At 47.3% G+C, this 18,354-nt stretch overlaps 1 protein-coding gene across 1 annotated transcript in view; it reads right to left on the bottom strand.

Moving 5' to 3' along the window:
* The window catches only part of LOC138350001 (PE-PGRS family protein PE_PGRS30-like), a 101,643-nt gene that overhangs the window by 36,341 nt on the left and 46,948 nt on the right, over positions 1 to 18,354 (bottom strand). Inside the window, exon 3 of the mRNA XM_069300050.1 lies at positions 1,389 to 1,504. Coding sequence (XP_069156151.1) covers positions 1,389 to 1,504 — 116 coding nt within the window. The remainder of the gene's footprint in view (positions 1 to 1,388; positions 1,505 to 18,354) is intronic.

Here is an 18,354-nt window from a genome sequence, read left to right as displayed (position 1 = left end):
CATTTGCTGTTTTCCCATCCATTTTGCTTTCCCTCTGGATGTCAGGTAGAAAGTTCCTCATCTTACTATAGTCCCAACGTCTGTAATATCTCATTTCTTCAACAGGTTTTTATGTACAACTAACTCGTTCAGCTCCACTATGTATTCAACCGTGACAATGAAGCGGTCACTAGCCCCTAGAGCCGTCTCATACTCTGTTGCTTCAACATCTGCCTCGTTTTGGGAAAAGACCAGATCTATTGTTGCTGGCGAGTCCTCTCCACTTACTCTTGTAGGTTCTATAATATGCTGTTTTAGAAGTATTATCTATCCACGTGTTATCCGCCACGTCTACAAGTTTTGCTCTCCAAGGCTGCCCCTTTGGCGTCATTAGTTACCAAGTCTATTTCCCTGTGATTAAAGTCTCCAAGTATTATAATTTTAGCGCGTGTTTTTCCTTGACACTTTGGCTCCTCTTTTCCACTACTTTTAAACAATTCTCATTGTATTTGTCATATTATTCCCCAGACACTCAATTGTTTCTGTGATAAACAATGGGGGTCGGGTTGTGTCGGGCGATAAACAATGGGGGGGGGGGGGTGATAAACAATGGGGGGGGGTGATAAACAATGGGGGTAGGGTTGTGTCGGGATAGGGTTTACATATGGTCACTACAACTCGTCCTGTCATACAATGTGTCGCAATTTGTTACGTTAACGACCAGTCCATTAAGATTGCTGCGTGTCAGTGAAAATTAGAGCACTGAATATTGACGTTTTGTACGTAACAGCCTTTTATAAGTTAGGGGGGTTGGTCGGGTTGGTATCCTGTCTGGTAGAGCAAAATAGCTGCATTTGTTACGTTGTGGCACATTGAGAGAGGAGACTATATACTATGCTTTAGTCAGTATTGACCATGAATTTACAGAATCACATACGAAGCATGTACATCTTTCCTTAATAATGACAGCTTTATTAAAGCTTAAGCTGAGTGAAGCTTGGAAACGTCACAACCCAGGGTTATAAACAAGCTTTGCACCTCATAAACTATTTACTAAATGCAAAAATAAAAACACTGGGAGACGGTCGGCCGAGCGGACAGCACGCTGGACTTGTGATCCTGTGGTCCTGGGTTCGATCCCAGGCGCCGGCGAGAAACATTGGGCAGAGTTTCTTTCACCCTATGCCCCTGTTACCTAGCAGTAAAAATAGGTACCTGGGTATTAGTCAGCTGTCACGGGCTGCTTCCTGGGGGTGGAGGCCTGGTCGAGGACCGGGCCGCGGGGACACTAAAAAGCCCCGAAATCATCTCAAGATAACCTCAAGATAACTGCAACAAAGGAAAGATGTAGATGTTTCGTAAGTGGTTGAGTAAATGTGGTAGAGGAGTGCAGGGCGTGAGGCTCGAACCTTGAGGATGATGGCACCCAGGAGGTCGGCCTCGTCATGCTCCTTGTACCACTCGAGGGCGGAGTCCTCGTGGAGCACCACCCACTCCTCCCTCCAGTTGGAGCCCAGGAACCGCTCTGAAACATTACACTGTAGTTAATGGGGCTCTGTGATGTTATGGGGCTCTGTGATGTTATGGGGCTCAGTGATGTTAGGGGGCTCTGTGATGTTATGTTATGGGGCTCTGTGATGTTATGGGGCTCTGTGATGTTACGGGGCTCTGTGATGTTATGTTATGGGGCTCTGTGATGTTAGGGGGCTCTGTGATGTTATGTTATGGGGCTCTGTGATGTTATGGGGCTCTGTGACGTGATGTTATGGGGCTCTGTGATGTTATGTTATGGGGCTCTGTGATGTTATGGGGCTCTGTGATGTTATGGGGCTCTGTGATGTTATGTTATGGGGCTCTGTGATGTTAGGTTATGGGGCTCTGTGATGTTAGGGGGCTCTGTGATGTGATGTTATGGGGCTCTGTGATGTTAGGGGGCTCTGTGACGTGATGTTATGGGGCTCTGTGATGTTATGGGGCTCTGTGATGTTATGGGGCTCTGTGGTGTTATGTTATGGGGCTCTGTGATGTTATGGGGCTCTGTGATGTTATGGGGCTCTGTGATGTTATGGGGCTCTGTGATGTTATGGGCCTCTGTGATGTTATGGGGCTCTGTGATGTGATGTTATGGGGCTCTGTGATGTGATGTTATGGGCTCTGTAATGTGATGTTATGGGGCTCTGTAATGTGATGTTATGGGGCTCTGTGACGTGATGTTATGGGGCTCTGTGTTGTTAGGGGGCTCTGTGACGTGATGTTATGGGGCTCTGTGATGTTATGGGGCTCTGTGACGTGATGTTATGGGGCTCTGTGACGTGATGTTATGGGGCTCTGTGTCGTGATGTTATGGGGCTCTGTGACGTGATGTTATGGGGCTCTGTGACGTGATGTTATGGGGCTCTGTAATGTGATGTTATGGGGCTCTGTGATGTTATGGGGCTCTGTGACGTGATGTTATGGGGCTCTGTAATGTGATGTAATGGGGCCCTGTAATGTGATGTTATGGGGCTCTGTGACGTGATGTTATGGGGCTCTGTGATGTTATGGGGGGCTCTGTGACATTATGGGGCTCTGTGATGTGATGTTATGGGGCTCTGCAACACGATGTAATACTGTTAGTGGGTTCTGCAACGCAGGCATTACTGTTATGGAGCTTTGCAACGTGATGCTGTACTGTTATGGGGCTCTGCAACATTATGTACCAAATGCAGTACATAATACTGCATTTCTCCTCTTAGTTGCAAGTTCTAAGTTTTTAGAACTTATTCTAGATATATTTTGCAACTTTAAACTTGCGACTAGTCTCTAGTTGCAAGTTATTGGCAATGTCATTCCCTGACATTCCTACATGAGCTGTCACCCAGATGGTAAGTATACGATGACCTTGGCATATAAGTTTTGTATTAATGCTATACCATATGTGCTCAGGTGGATGTTGTGAGGTATGTGTTCTTGTTGAAGCGTTTCACTGCCAGGTCTGGAATCTTCTGTATGATGACGTGTGAAAATTCACTGAGACTGTAGGTGGGCGCGAACCTGTGACCTGCGGTATTGCCATATTGTTGCCAGTCGCGTACCACTAGACCACCACCTGATCACCACTAGACCAGTGTACGCGACTGGCAATGCCGGGGTCGCCATTGTAAATGTGTGGCCACGTCTGTGGTAGAAAAAAAAAAAAAAAAAAAAAAAAAAAAAAAAAAAAAAAAAAAAAAAAAAAAAAATGCCGGGGTCGAAGGTTCGCGCCCACCTCATAGCCAATCAATCAATTTCTTTCTTTATTATGCACCCCATACCCATCCCGTGGGCGGTGGTGTAAAGGATTACAGAGGCACATAATCGGTTCAGGAACTGAACCCTCTAGTTCGTTTAGCTAAGCCAATAACAATGTTTGACGCTAGTTACAAATTATCAATGTTGTAAACACATGTACACACCTCATAGCCCCAGAGGATTTTCTCATTTATATATATATCACGTTAATGTGATTTGTGTGTGTTTATGATGCCGTGTGTTCGGTGTTGAGCAAGAGCTTGTTCCGAACACTTGTGAATGGCTTGTTTCTCAGTAAAGTTGATCACTGTTTGATATCTGTTCCAACTACAGTGTAAAATTGATCGTCTTTGGTCATGGTGGTACAGTTGAATGAGTACACAGAGTACAGTGTTAAGGCATCAAGTTCAAGAGCTAGTGTTCAGTTCCGGCCAGCAGACGGATATAGACATTAGAGTCGTGTGAATGTATGGTAACTTGTTAATAAAATACAGCATCAGCGGTCAAAATACTGGGATTGGTTCACCTCTTAACAGAAACAAAATAGGTGGCGCTGGTTCGTTGACACGTAGAAGTTATTGGACTGTGAATGTAGCGTGAGGCAGAATATATTTTGTATCATCTAGTGAATATATTATTCACTTGGTCTGGTCGGTACATCGACGGCATTGCTATTTGCGGGGGCCGGCGATCGATTCCTGATGTTAAGCGGTTGAGCACCGTTCCTTCACACATTCCTCATACCGCAGCTCTTAGCATGTCCTCATATATCTTCTAAATGTCATATAGTCATACTGGCTTACCACTTTCACCTTATAATTATTACCTTAGAGGGAGAACTTAAACCCTACTCTTAAGGATTAAACTGTGCTCGATGGCCAGAAACAATTAACATTATACGTACTTTCGAACTATGATTGGAACTAAAGTTGTAGTAGTGAAATAGTTTGGCACATTTCCTTTCACCTAATTCCTCTGTTCACCTAACAGTGAGTAGGTACTCAGGAGTTAGTCGGATTGCTGTGAGGAGGCATCCTGGGCGGGGTCAGTTACTCAGCCAGTAATTCGGGGGGGGGGGGGACCACCTCGATAAAAGCCAAACGTGTATACATACACTCTGGCTTTCTGTCCCCCGACACAATGAATTAATTGTAAGTGATCATTGTTGATCTTCACCTCTCCTTCACTGGCCTAGTTCGTGGTGATATGTTATCGTGCCCTTGTTAGGCCTCGTCTAGGTTATGCAGGTCTTGACCTCTGTAGTGTAGTGTGGATTTATGTCCACTTGAACGGGTATAAAGCCAGTCTTCAACTGTAGCCTCTGTTCACCCAGCAGTGAATGGGTACCTGGTTGTTCCCTCTCATAAGAAGGATGACAAATTCATCCCAGGAATGAGAAACTTTCCCTATAAACCAAGATCAAAAAGCTTACTTTACAATCTCTAGAAAGAGATTTCTAGAGATTGATTTCTAACCACCCTGAAGCCGTCAACACTACCACGGTGGGAGTCGGTCGGCCGAGCGGACAGCACGCGGGACTTGTGATCCTGTGGTCCTGGGTTCGATCCCAGGCGCCGGTGAGAAACAATGGGCAGAGTTTCTTTCACCCTATGCCCCTGTTACCTAGCAGTAAATAGGTACCTGGGTGTTAGTCAGCTGTCACAGGCTGCTTCCTGGGGGTGGAGGCCTGGTCGAGGACCGGGCCGCGGGGACACTAAAAAGCCCCGAAATCATCTCAAGATAACCACTCTTGTGGTCAAAAAAGGTGTCCAGCAGCTGGAGACCCTCATAAACACTGTCAAGCAGTATCCTTACCCGCGATAGCTGCCTGATGATTTAAATGCGACCTAAATACACACAGTATACATTCAATAAAAATAAAAAAATAAAATCTACCTCTCATGGGCTATTCATGCCCGTGCCACCTTCTGGTTGGCTTACTCTTAATCAATCAATCAAGGTTACGGGCTATTCATGCCCGTGCCACCTCTTTGGTGGCACGGGCCACCAATCAATTGATCTTCATCAATCAAGATATGGATTTGGGATGGGACGGGGGTAAGGAATGGTGCCCAACCACTTGGACATTCAGAGATTGAACGCCGACCTGCATGAAGCGAGACCGTCACTCTACCGTCCAGCTCAAGTAGTTGGAGAAGCAGGACTGGAGGCGTGGCCTCGTGTACTCCGCCGCGGGCTGCCGCTGGCCTCCGTCAACACATTGATCATATTGTTGAGTGTCAAGTTAAGTGCGGTATATGGCAGCGTGCGCGGCGCCCCTCCGCCTCACACCATCCCATTGTTGACGACGATAATAGCGCCACGAAAACATTTTAATGTATATATTTATTGACAAATTATGATAAATATTGGTTAGAGGCTCCTACCGTGCTCCTTACTGCAAGCTGCGACACGTTACTGTGTTACACCCAAGTGTCGTATCCCCAGACGAATACGAGGGTTAATATATATTGTTGTATGTTGGTGGCAGGTCCGGTATGAGGAGGAACCGTTCAGCCAGTACGACTATACCGCACCTGGAAGGGATAGGAGCACAGGATAGGTGCTGGGACATGTGGACGAAGGGACGGAACTGTGCCCAACCACTGGGACTGTCGGGGTGGGAGTCGAACCTGCACGAAGCGAGGTCGTCGCTTGTGTTATCCATACGGCATTCTTGGCCCGTGTGTGTTCTTCCTCAGACACAATATACATTCATTACCACTGATGGTGCTGCTTCTCTCCTCACTGACGCCATTGACACACGTGACGTCATACACTCCGTCACTCTGTCACCAGACTCTTACCTGTCATCATCTGACTTCCTCTCATTCATCACTTGATCATCAACAGCTGTTATGAAGGTGGTGGAGTGTGTCACGCTCCCGGCACTGACATTTACCACATTCCACCACCACTGTACTGTACAGTATTGATGAAGTGACCCCCACCCCCTACCACCACCATCCCACCACCACACTCCCCCCCACTACCACCACCACCACCACCACTATCCCCCCCCCCCTACCACCACCACCACCACCACCACCACTGTGTGGGTAATTCACCCCCTCCCTCTACCCGCCACGTGCCTTCACAACAATCTTCACAGTTATACACCACTATTGACGGCATATTGGTGTTAGAATCTAACGCAGATGTGAGTCTTAACCACAGATGCAAGACTAAGTACTGATGAAAATCTGTGTTTGTAAACACACACACACACAGTTTATGGGAGCCGGTAACCGAGCGGACAGCACGCTGGTCACGTGATCCTGTGGTCCCGGGTTCGATCCCGGGCGCCGGCGAGAAATGATGGGAAGAGTTCACCTTATGCCCATGTTACCTAGCAGTAAATAGGTACCTGGGAATTAGTCAGCTGTTACGGGCTGCTTCCTGGGGTGTGTGTGTGTGTGTGGTGTGGGAAAAAAAATATTAGTAGTAGTAGAAACAGTTGATTGACAGTTGAGAGGCGGGCCGAAAGAGCAGAGCTCAACCCCCGCAAGCACAACTAGGTGAATACAGACAGTGTAAGTATAGTACAAGGTATAATATATATATGTATAATATATATATATATATATATATATATATATATATATATATATATATATATATATATATATATAAATATATATATAATATATATATATATATATATATATATATATATATATATATATATATATATATATATATATATATATATATGTCGTACCTAGTAGCCAGAACGCACTTCTCAGCCTACTATGCAAGGCCCGATTTGCCTAATAAGCCAAGTTTTCATGAATTAATTGTTTCTCGACTACCTAACCTACCTAACCTAACCTAACCTAACTTTTTCGGCTACCTAACCTAACCTAACCTATAAGGATAGGTTAGGTTAGGTAGGGTTGGTTAGGTTTGGTCATATATCTACGTTAATTTTAACTCCAATAAATAAAAATTGACCTCATACGTAATGAAATGGGTAGGTTTATCATTTCATAAGAAAAAATTAGAGAAAATATATTATTTCAGGAAAACTTGGCTTATTAGGCAAATCGGGCCTTGCATAGTAGGCTGAAAAATGCGTTCTGGCTACTAGGTACGACATATATATATATATATATATATATATATATATATATATATATATATATATATATATATATATATGCGAACAAGCCTGAATGGTCCCCAGGACAATATGCAACTGAAAACTCACACCCCAGAAGTGACTCGAACCCATACTCCCAGGAGCAGCGCAACTGGTATGTACAAGACGCCTTAATCCACTTGACCATCACGACCGGACATAATGAGGTGATAGCCGAGGCTATTTGAACCACCCCACCACTGGCACTCGGATAGTAATCTTGGGCATATCAGTTGCATATTGTCCTGGGGACCATTCAGGCTTGTTCGCATTTGTGTTCCTCACGTGTGCCCCAAAGAATGAGGTGATTTGGTAAAATGCTATGCCCAAGATTACTATCCGAGTGCCGGCAGTGGGGTGGTTCAAATAGCCTCGGCTATCACCTCATAATGTCCGGTCGTGATGGTCAAGTGGATTAAGGCGTCTTGTACATACCAGTTGCGCTGCTCCTGGGAGTATGGGTTCGAGTCACTTCTGGGGTGTGAGTTTTCAGTTATATATATATATATATATATATATATATATATATATATATATATATATATATATATATATATATATATGTCGTACCTAGTAGCCAGAACGCACTTCTCAGCCTACTATGCAAGGCCCGATTTGCCTAATAAGCCAAGTTTTCCTGAATTAATATATTTTCTCAAATTTTTTTCTTATGAAATGATAAAGCTACCCATTTCATTATGTATGAGGTCAATTTTTTTTATTAGAGTTAAAATTAACGTAGATATATGACCGAACCTAACCAACCCTACCTAACCTAACCTAATCTATCTTCATAAGTTAGGTTTGGTTAGGTAGCCGAAAAAGTTAGGTTAGGTTAGGTAGGTTAGGTATTCGAAAAACCATTAATTCATGAAAACTTAGCTTATTAGGCAAATCGGGCCTTGCATAGTAGGCAGAGAAGTGCGTTCTGGCTACTAGGTACGACATATATATATATATATATATATATATATATATATATATATATATATATATATATTATATATATATATATATATATATATATATATATATATATATATATAAGATGACCTAGACAAACTGAAGGATTGGTCTAACAAATGGCTACTAAAGTTCAACCCAAGTAAATGTAAGGTAATGAAACTAGGTGGTGGAAATAGGAAACCAGACACTGCATACAGAATGGGAGATGAAGTACTTCACGAAACTGAAGCCCACATCAAAATAATAACATCAGCGGCATATGCGAGGCTTGCTAACTTCAGAATAGCTATCAGAAATCTGTGTAAGGAATCATTCAGAACCTTGTATACAACATATGTAAGACCAATCCTGGAGTATGCGGCCCCAGCATGGAGCCCGTCTTGTCAAGCACAAGACGAAGCTGGAGAAAGTTCAGAGGTATGCCACTAGGCTAGTCCCAGAACTAAGAGGCATGAGTTACGAGGGCAGGCTGCGGGAACTGCACCTCGCGTCGCTGGTAGACAGAAGAGTTCATGGAGACATGATCACCACATACAAAATTCTCAGGGGGAATTGACAGGGTAGACAAGGATTGATTAGTTAACACGGGTTGTAGACTCACAAGGGAACACAGGTGGTGGAGGCTGACTCCATACACAGTTTCAAGTGTAGATATGATGGAGCCCAGTAGGCTCAGGAACCTGTACACCTGTTAGTTGACAGTTGAGAGGCGGGACCAAAGAGCCAACGCTTAACCCCCGCGAACACAACTAGGTGAGTACAACTAGGTTGTGTGGCGTTGTGTGCGGATGTATACATGGATCCCCATGTTTATATATATATATATATATATATATATATATATATATATATATATATATATATATATATATATATATATATATATATATATATATTGAAATGGAAGTGATTGTAGAAAGCCTATTGGTCCATTTTTCTTGATGCTTCTATATTGGAGCGGAGTCTTGAGGTGGGTAAAATATAGTTGTGCATTAATTGGCTGTTGATTGCTGGTGTTGACTTCTTAATGTGCAGTGCCTCGCAAACGTCAAGCCGTCTGCTATCGCTGTATCTATCGATGATTTCTGTGTTGTTTACCAGGATTTCTCTGGCGATGGTTTGGTTGTGGGAAGAGATTATATGTTCCTTAATGGAGCCCTGTTGCTTATGCATCGTTAAACGCCTAGAAAGAGATGTTGTTGTCTTGCCTATATACTGGGTTTTTTGGAGCTTACAGTCCCCAAGTGGGCATTTGAAGGCATAGACGACGTTGGTCTCTTTTAAAGCGTTCTGCTTTGTGTCTGGAGAGTTTCTCATGAGTAGGCTAGCTGTTTTTCTGGTTTTATAGTAAATCGTCAGTTGTATCCTCTGATTTTTGTCTGTAGGGATAACGTTTCTATTAACAATATCTTTCAGGACCTTTTCCTCCGTTTTATGAGCTGTGGAAAAGAAGTTCCTGTAAAATAGTCTAATAGGGGGTATAGGTGTTGTGTTAGTTGTCTCTTCAGAGGTTGCATGGCGTTTCACTTTCCTTCTTATGATGTCTTCGAAGAAACCATTGGAGAAGCCGTTGTTGACTAGGACCTGCCTTACCCTACAGAGTTCTTCGTCGACTTGCTTCCATTCTGAGCTGTGGCTGAGAGCACGGTCGACATATGCGTTAACAACACTCCTCTTGTACCTGTCTGGGCAGTCGCTGTTGGCATTTAGGCACATTCCTATGTTCGTTTCCTTAGTGTAGACTGCAGTGTGGAAACCTCCGCTCTTTTCCATGACTGTTACATCTAGAAAGGGCAGCTTCCCATCCTTTTCCATCTCGTAAGTGAAACGCAGCACGGAACTCTGCTCAAATGCCTCCTTCAGCTCCTGCAGATGTCTGACATCAGGTACCTGTGTAAAAATGTCGTCAACATACCTGCAGTATATGGCTGGTTTCAAGTTCATGTCGACTAAGACTTTTTTCTCGATGGTACCCATGTAGAAGTTTGCAAACAGGACACCTAGGGGAGAACCCATGGCGACCCCATCTACTTGCTTATACATGTGCCCATCCGGGCTCAAGAAGGGTGCCTCTTTAGTACAAGCTTGGAGTAGTTTCCTCAGAATATTTTCTGGTATGTCAAGAGGAGTACAGGCTGGATCACGATACACTCTGTCGGCTATCATCCCGATTGTCTCGTCCACAGGTACGTTGGTAAACAGCGATTCTACGTCCAACGAGGCTCTTATCCCTGTGGCCCGTGTGCCCCGCAGTAAGTCAACAAATTCCTTTGGAGACTTCAGGCTGAAGGCGCAAGGAACATAAGGAGTCAGCAGGCCGTTGAGTCGCTTTGCCAGTCTGTACGTGGGTGTGGGTATCTGGCTAATGATTGGCCGAAGTGGGTTTCCAGGCTTGTGTGTCCTGACATTTCCATACGCATATCCAGGTTTATATTCCCCAATGATCTTTGGCAGGTGGAGTCCGGATTTCTTGGCGTTCACAGTTTCGATCAGTTTGTTGACCTTTGCTTTCAATTCGGCTGTAGTGTCCTTCGTTACCCTTTGGAACTTAGTTTGGTCAGAGAGTATGAGGTTCATTTTCGCCAGATATTCGTCTTTTTTAAGTAAGTAATTATCAAAAGAAGGCACCAAACCGGGAAGGCTATGTAGCACCATCAAATGCGCAAAATAATCAGAGGGCGCTAAATATCACCAAGGATGCCAATACGAGAACGAAAACGCATAAGGCGAACGATATCAAAAGTATCCGAGTCACCAAGAATTCTATCGAGGGACAGGTGACCGCGAGAGGCGGTCGGAAAGCAAGACACACGCTCGTCCTGGAAGTCAGGACATGCACGACCGTAAGAGGGACAATGCAACTAGGACAATAAGGAGCAGGGCGGCGCTCCATCAAGTGACCATGGGTTAAGCGAGTATGGCCAATACGCAACCTCGCCAGAGCTGTTTCCCACCGCCGGTTACGGTGGAAGGAGGACGGCCACGAGGAAACACAATATTTAAGAGTACGTAGCTTGTTACCAGTAACAGACAACCAAGAAGCCTGCCAACGGGTAAGGACTGAGGAATGGATAACCGGGTAAAAGTCGGAATACGGAATGCCTTTGCGAGAGATGGGACAAGAGTGGACAGCTTCCTTGGCAGCAGCATCCGCACGCTCATTTAAAGACACACCAATATGGCTGGGAACCCAACAAAACTCAACCGACTTAAATTTACAGTGAACGAGAAACAGCCAATGCTGGATCTCGACAACTACTGGATGAACCGGATTAAAGGACCCGAGAGCCATGAGGGCACTACGAGAGTCAACAACAACCACAAAGGAAGACTGACAACGAGAAAGCAGGAGACGAAGAGCATAGAGAATAGCATAAAGTTCCGCTGTAAAGATGCTAGTCTCCGGAGGCAAGCGACACATATAAGTGCGATCAGGAAAAACAACAGAGTAGCCAACACCGTCCGCTGACTTAGACCCATCGGTGAAGACAGAAACGGAGCGGGAGTGAGAAGAAAAGTGCTCGAGGAAAAGGCGTTTTAGAACCGTAGGAGGGGTAAAAGCTTTAGTGATACGGGTCAAGGATGTACAAAACCGCGGAAGAGGGACCCTCCACGGGGGCAAAGAAGGAACAACACGAGGAGAAACATCAGAAATACGAACGGAAAGAGAATCCTGTAGGCGAGATAACCGGACAGAAAGAGGGAGGTGGTGAAGAGGAACAGGAACCGCAGGAGGGGTAAAAGTTAAAGCACGACAGAGGCGAGAGGAAGGATGTTGCAAGGACCGCGCAAGATAGCGAAGACAGTAGCGATCACGGCGGTCCTGGAGAGACAGGAAGCCAGTGTCAACATACAAGCTAAGGATGGGAGTCGAACGAAAGGCACCAGAACTGAGGCACAACCCAGTATGGTGCAAAGCATCAAGACGGCGAAGAGTAGAAGGAGAAGCAGACGAGTAAGCAGGGCAACCATAATCGAGCTTAGACAGGACGAGAGAGGAATGTAAAGCAAGGAGAGTGCGCCTATCTGCCCCCCAAGAAGTATGGGACAAGACCCGAAGGAGGGTAAGGGCCTTAGAGCACTCAACACGGAGGTAAGAGATATGGGGAGACCAAGACAAACGAGTGTCAAGGAATAACCCCAAAAGCTTCGCGGAATCTTTGTACTCAAGGGGATGACCATAAAGTGACAAAGAGGGACGAAGAACAACCCGTTTCCGCGTAAAAGTCATGGCACAAGTCTTAGAAGTAGAGAACTTGAAGCCATGACCTGTGGCCCAAGACGACACGGCATCAATTGCAAGTTGAAGCCGGCGTTGAAGGAGAGGCGAATCATCACCCTGACAACAAAGGGTAAGATCATCGACATAGAGAGCGGAGAAGACACCAGAAGGAAGAGAGGAAAGAAGACCATTGAGGGCAACCAGAAAAAGAGTAGTGCTCAGAACACTACCCTGGGGCACACCTTCGTATTGCTGAAAAGAGGGAGAGAGAGCGGTACCAAGGCGCACCCGAAAGGAACGACGAGAGAGGAAGCTGCGGAGAAAGAGAGGGAGATGACCACGAAGGCCAAAAGAATGAAGTTGAGATAGGATATGATAACGCCAAGTGGTGTCGTAAGCCTTTTCTAGGTCAAAAAGTAAGTAAGTAATTATCAAAAGAAGGCACCAAACCGGGAAGGCTATGTAGCACCATCAAATACGCAAAATAATCAGAGGGCGCTAAATATCACCAAGGATGCCAATACGAGAACAAAAACGCATAAGGCGAACGATATCAAAAGTATCCGAGTCACCAAGAATTCTATCGAGGGACAGGTGACCGCGAGGGGCGGTCGGAAAGCAAGACACACGCTCGTCCTGGAAGTCAGGACATTCAAGAAGGACATGCACGACCGTAAGAGGGACAATGCAACTAGGACAATAAGGAGCAGGGCGGCGCTCCATCAAGTGACCATGGGTTAAGCGAGTATGGCCAATACGCAACCTCGCTAGAGCTGTTTCCCACCGCCGGTTACGGTGGAAGGAGGACGGCCACGAGGAAACACAACATTTAAGAGTACGTAGCTTGTTACCAGTAACAGACAACCAAGAAGCCTGCCAACGGGTAAGGACTGAGGAATGGATAACCGGGTAAAAGTCGGAATACGGAATGCCTTTACGAGAGATGGGACAAGAGCGGACAGCTTCCTTAGCGGCAGCATCCGCACGCTCATTTAAAGACACGCCAATATGGCTGGGAACCCAACAAAACTCAACCGACTTAAATTTACTGTGAACGAGAAACAGCCAATGCTGGATCTCGACAACTACCGGATGAACTGGATTAAAGCACCCGAGAGCCATGAGGGCACTACGAGAGTCAACAACAACCACAAAGGAAGACTGACAACGAGAAAGCAGGAGACGAAGAGCATAGAGAATAGCATAAAGTTCCGCTGTAAAGATGCTAGTCTCCGGAGGCAAGCGACACATATAAGTGCGATCAGGAAAAACAACAGAGTAGCCAACACCGTCCGCTGACTTAGACCCATCGGTGAAGACAGAAACGGAGCGGGAGTGAGAAGAAAAGTGCTCGAGGAAAAGGCGTTTTAGAACTGTAGGAGGGGTAAAAGCTTTAGTGATGCGAGTCAAGGATGTACAAAACCGCGGAAGAGGGACCCTCCACGGGGGCAAAGAAGGAACAACACGAGGAGAAACATCAGAAATACGAACGGAAAGAGAATCCTGCAGGCGAGATAACCGGACAGAAAGAGGGAGGTGGTGAAGAGGAACAGGAACCGCAGGAGGGGTAAAAGTTAAAGCACGACAGAGACGAGAGGAAGGATGTTGCAAGGACCGCGCAAGATACCGAAGACAGTAGCGATCACGGCGGTCCTGGAGAGACAGGAAGCCAGTGTCAACATACAAGCTAAGGACGGGAGTCGAACGAAAGGCACCAGAACTGAGGCGCAACCCAGTATGGTGCAAAGCATCAAGACGGCGAAGAGTAGAAGGAGAAGCAGACGAGTAAGCAGGGCAACCATAATCGAGCTTAGACAGGACGAGAGAGGAATGTAAAGCAAGGAGAGTGCGCCTATCTGCCCCCCAAGAAGTATGGGACAAGACCCGAAGGAGGGTAAGGGACTTAGAGCACTCAACACGGAGGTAAGAGATATGGGGAGACCAAGACAAACGAGTGTCAAGGAATAACCCCAAAAGCTTCGCGGAATCTTTGTATTCAAGGGGATGACCATAAAGTGACAAAGAGGGACGAAGAACAACCCGTTTCCGCGTAAAAGTCATGGCACAAGTCTTAGAAGTAGAGAACTTGAAGCCATGACCTGTGGCCCAAGACGACACGGCATCAATCGCAAGTTGAAGCCGGCGTTGAAGGAGAGGCGAATCATCACCCTGACAACAAAGGGTAAGATCATCGACATAGAGAGCGGAGAAGACACCAGAAGGAAGAGAGGAAAGAAGACCATTGAGGGCAACCAGAAAAAGAGTAGTGCTCAGAACACTACCCTGGGGCACACCTTCGTATTGCTGAAAAGGGGGAGAGAGAGCGGTACCAAGGCGCACCCGAAAGGAACGACGAGAGAGGAAGCTGCGGAGAAAGAGAGGGAGATGACCACGAAGGCCAAAAGAATGAAGTTGAGATAGGATATGATAACGCCAAGTGGTGTCGTAAGCCTTTTCTAGGTCAAAAAGGACGGCAACAACGGAGGTCTTCGCAGCAAAAGCAGTACGTATATAGACCTCCAAGTTCACCAGGACATCTGTCGTGCTGCGGCACTTGCGGAAACCAAATTGAGAAGGGGAGAGGAGGTGATGGTGTTCCAGGAACCACATCAGACGAACGTTAACCATACGTTCAAAGAGTTTGCAGACACAACTTGTGAGAGCAATAGGGCGAAAGTCCTTAGGGGAAGTACCCAGAGACCCTGGTTTGCGAACAGGGAGGACAACGGCATCGAGCCAGTCCTCAGGGACTGACGACGACTCCCAGATCCGATTATACAGACTCAGTAAATACTGAGACGTGCTCGGAGGGAGATGGCGAAGCATCTCATAATGAATACCATCGGAGCCCGCCGCCGTAGAACCGCAGAGGGCCAGCGCAGACCGAAGTTCAGAGAGAGAGAAGGGATCATTATAGGGAAGCTGAAGATGAGTGCAGAAATCTAAAGGACGAGACTCAAGGACAGGTTTACGAAGAAGGAAAGATTGGGGAAGATGAAGACCAGAGCTAACAGAAGAAAAGTGGGAACCCAGTACGGAAGCGACCTGCAACGGGTCCGCCACAAGAGTATCATGGAGGTGAAGGACCGGTGAAACATCGGGAACGAACTTACCCGCTATCTTGCGGATACGCTTCCAGATCTGGGCCAGAGGGGTTTCGGACGTAATTGTTGAGACATAAGATGCCCAACATTCACGTTTAGCCATACGGATGGCCCTACGGGCCACCGCACTCGCTTTCCGAAAGAAAAGAAAAGAATCGGTCGTCTGCCTACGGCGGTGCTTCTTTCAGGCTGCACGCTTACAGCGGACAGCCCGAGCACAGTCCGCATTCCACCAGGGAACGCACTTCCGTGGACCCCGAGAGGAAGAGCGAGGAATAGAGCGGAGGGCAGCGTCGAAGACAGTGTCATGAAAAAGGAGGAGAGCGCGAGAGAGGGGCAGAAGGGAGAGGTCAGAGAGAGTAGCACTGAGGGAAAATAGGGTCCAGTCCGCCTTAGCAAACTGCCACCTAGGGAAAGAGAGGGAAGGGCGAAAAGAGAAAAAGGAAACAAGGATGGGGAAATGATCACTTCCATGGAGGTCATCAAGAACCTGCCACGTGAAATTTAAGTAAAGAGAAGAAGAGCAGAGAGAAAGATCAAGACAAGAAAGGGTGCGAGTTCGAGAGTCCAAATGAGTGGGCTCACCAGAATTCAGAAGAGACAGGGAAGAAGAGAGGAGAAACGGCTCAAGGAGGCGACCCCGGGTATTCGTCAGAACGTCACCCCAAAGAGAATGACGACAATTGAAGTCACCCAGCAGGAGCACAGGCTCCGGCAAGGAGTCTAGGAGGCGTTTCAAATCAGGAAGAGAGAGCGGGACACTCGGGGGGAGATAAATGGAACAAACTGTGTACCATTTCCCCACAAAGATACGAGCAGCAGAACAATGGAGAGGCGAAGGAAAAAGTAAAGGAACAAAGGGAACATCAGCCCGAATCAAGAGAGCAGAAGAATTAGAAGCCCCAGCAATGGCTGGGGGGGGGGGGGAGAGAAAGGAATAGCCACGAAAACGACCAGGACGAGCACCAAGCATTGGCTCCTGGAGACAGACACAAAGGGGCGAAAACCGCGAAACCAGAAGTTGGAGTTCGAGGAAATTGGCGTAATAACCTCGAACGTTCCATTGAAGAATGGACAACGACGAGAAGAGAAAGGACAAAAACAGAGAACAAGGAAGAAACAAAGGCGAAAGACCAACAGAGCACGTTAAAGAATATCAGGGTCGGGATCAGGGTCAGCAAAGTCAGGGTTAGGGGGCATGGGTAAACTGAGCAAAGACGGAGGGAAGGAAACGGGAGAACAGATCAGAGGTGGGCGGGCAGGGTCCGGAGGAGGAGGAGGAGACAACGGAGAGGAGCAGTCAAGGACAGCAGCAGGAAGAGGGGGAGTAGAAAGAGGGGAGCGCACCCCAGCAAGAGCAGCAACCGAAAGGGAAGCAGGGGCCAAAGAAACCTCCATAGCAGGAACAGGGGGCGCAAGCACTGAAACGGGAGGGGAAGGAGCAACAGAGCCAGAAGGAGGAGCTGAGGAAGAAAGCGAAGCCTTCTTACCCGCCGGGGAAGAGGAAGGAGAGGAGCCAGGCTTACGCTTCTGACTTAAAGAGACCGGTGTCCCAGCAACTACGTACCGGGCAACGGATTCCAGTGTCTCAACAGGAGAAGCCGAACGAGAGCACACACGACGGCCGTTAGGAGAGCGATGGACATCCGCCCGCACCGACAGGCGGTGGGGAGAGCCGATAGATGGAGGAAGAGGATGGGAAGGAGGATCGGAGGGGGACGAGGAAGAAGACACAGAAGACACGACAGACCGGGTAGAAGGAAGGAGAACCCCAGACAGAGGACCAGGAGGAGGATCCTTCGGGAGAGAACCCAAAGGGACAGAGGAGGGGGCAGTGGGTGCATCAGGGTCCAAGGCCCGGAAACGGTTGTGAGTCTGAGGAAGGCGGGAAGGACGAGGAGAGGAAGAGCGCAACACGCGAGCATAAGAGATATTAGCATAAGGCGGGAGCCGGCGAACCTGGCGCCTCGCCTCAGGAAAAGATAAACGCTCCCGGTGCTTCAAGTTGAGGACGGCTGCCTCAAGCTTGTAATGGACACACGCACGGGAGAAGGTAGGATGGGCCTCACCGCAGTTGAGGCAACGAGCCTGGGGAGAAGCGCACTCCGACTTAGAGTGACCTTCGCCACCACACAAAGGACAGAGAGAGACAGTCCCGGAGCAGCGGAGGGCACCATGCCCAAACCTCCAGCACTTGTTGCAGAGCCGAGGAGAAGGAATGTACTCCTGGACAGAGCACCTGGCACCAGCAAGAATGACAGAGGGTGGAAGGGTCCTACCATCAAAGGTAATCTTCACAACCCGGAGGGGTTGACGGCGACTACCACGAGGGGGACGAGTAAACGTGTCCACCTGGAGAATAGAATGGCCCTGGGCAGCGAGGATATGTCGAATATCGTCGTGGCAGTCGCGCAGGTCCCGAACACCGGTCGCAACATGGGGCGGGAGCAAAATAGTGCCAACACTGGCATTCAACTGAGCGTTCTTCGAGACCCGAACGGGGGTCTCGCCACGGCAGGATAAGGCAGCCAAGCGGGAAGCAGCATCCTGAGAAGGAGCAGCAACGACACGTGTACCGAGACGAGTGGGGTTGAAAGTAATGGAGGCATCCACGGAATCAATGAGATGTCGATGGAGGGAGAAATCGTCAGGAGGCGCAGAATCAAGAGGGA

The sequence above is a fragment of the Procambarus clarkii genome, chromosome 43, assembly GCF_040958095.1.
Source record: "Procambarus clarkii isolate CNS0578487 chromosome 43, FALCON_Pclarkii_2.0, whole genome shotgun sequence".
In the NCBI taxonomy this organism is placed as follows: Eukaryota; Metazoa; Arthropoda; class Malacostraca; order Decapoda; family Cambaridae; genus Procambarus; species Procambarus clarkii.
The sequence above is the reverse complement of the archived record's forward strand: the minus strand, read 5'-3'. Positions and strand labels throughout refer to the sequence as shown.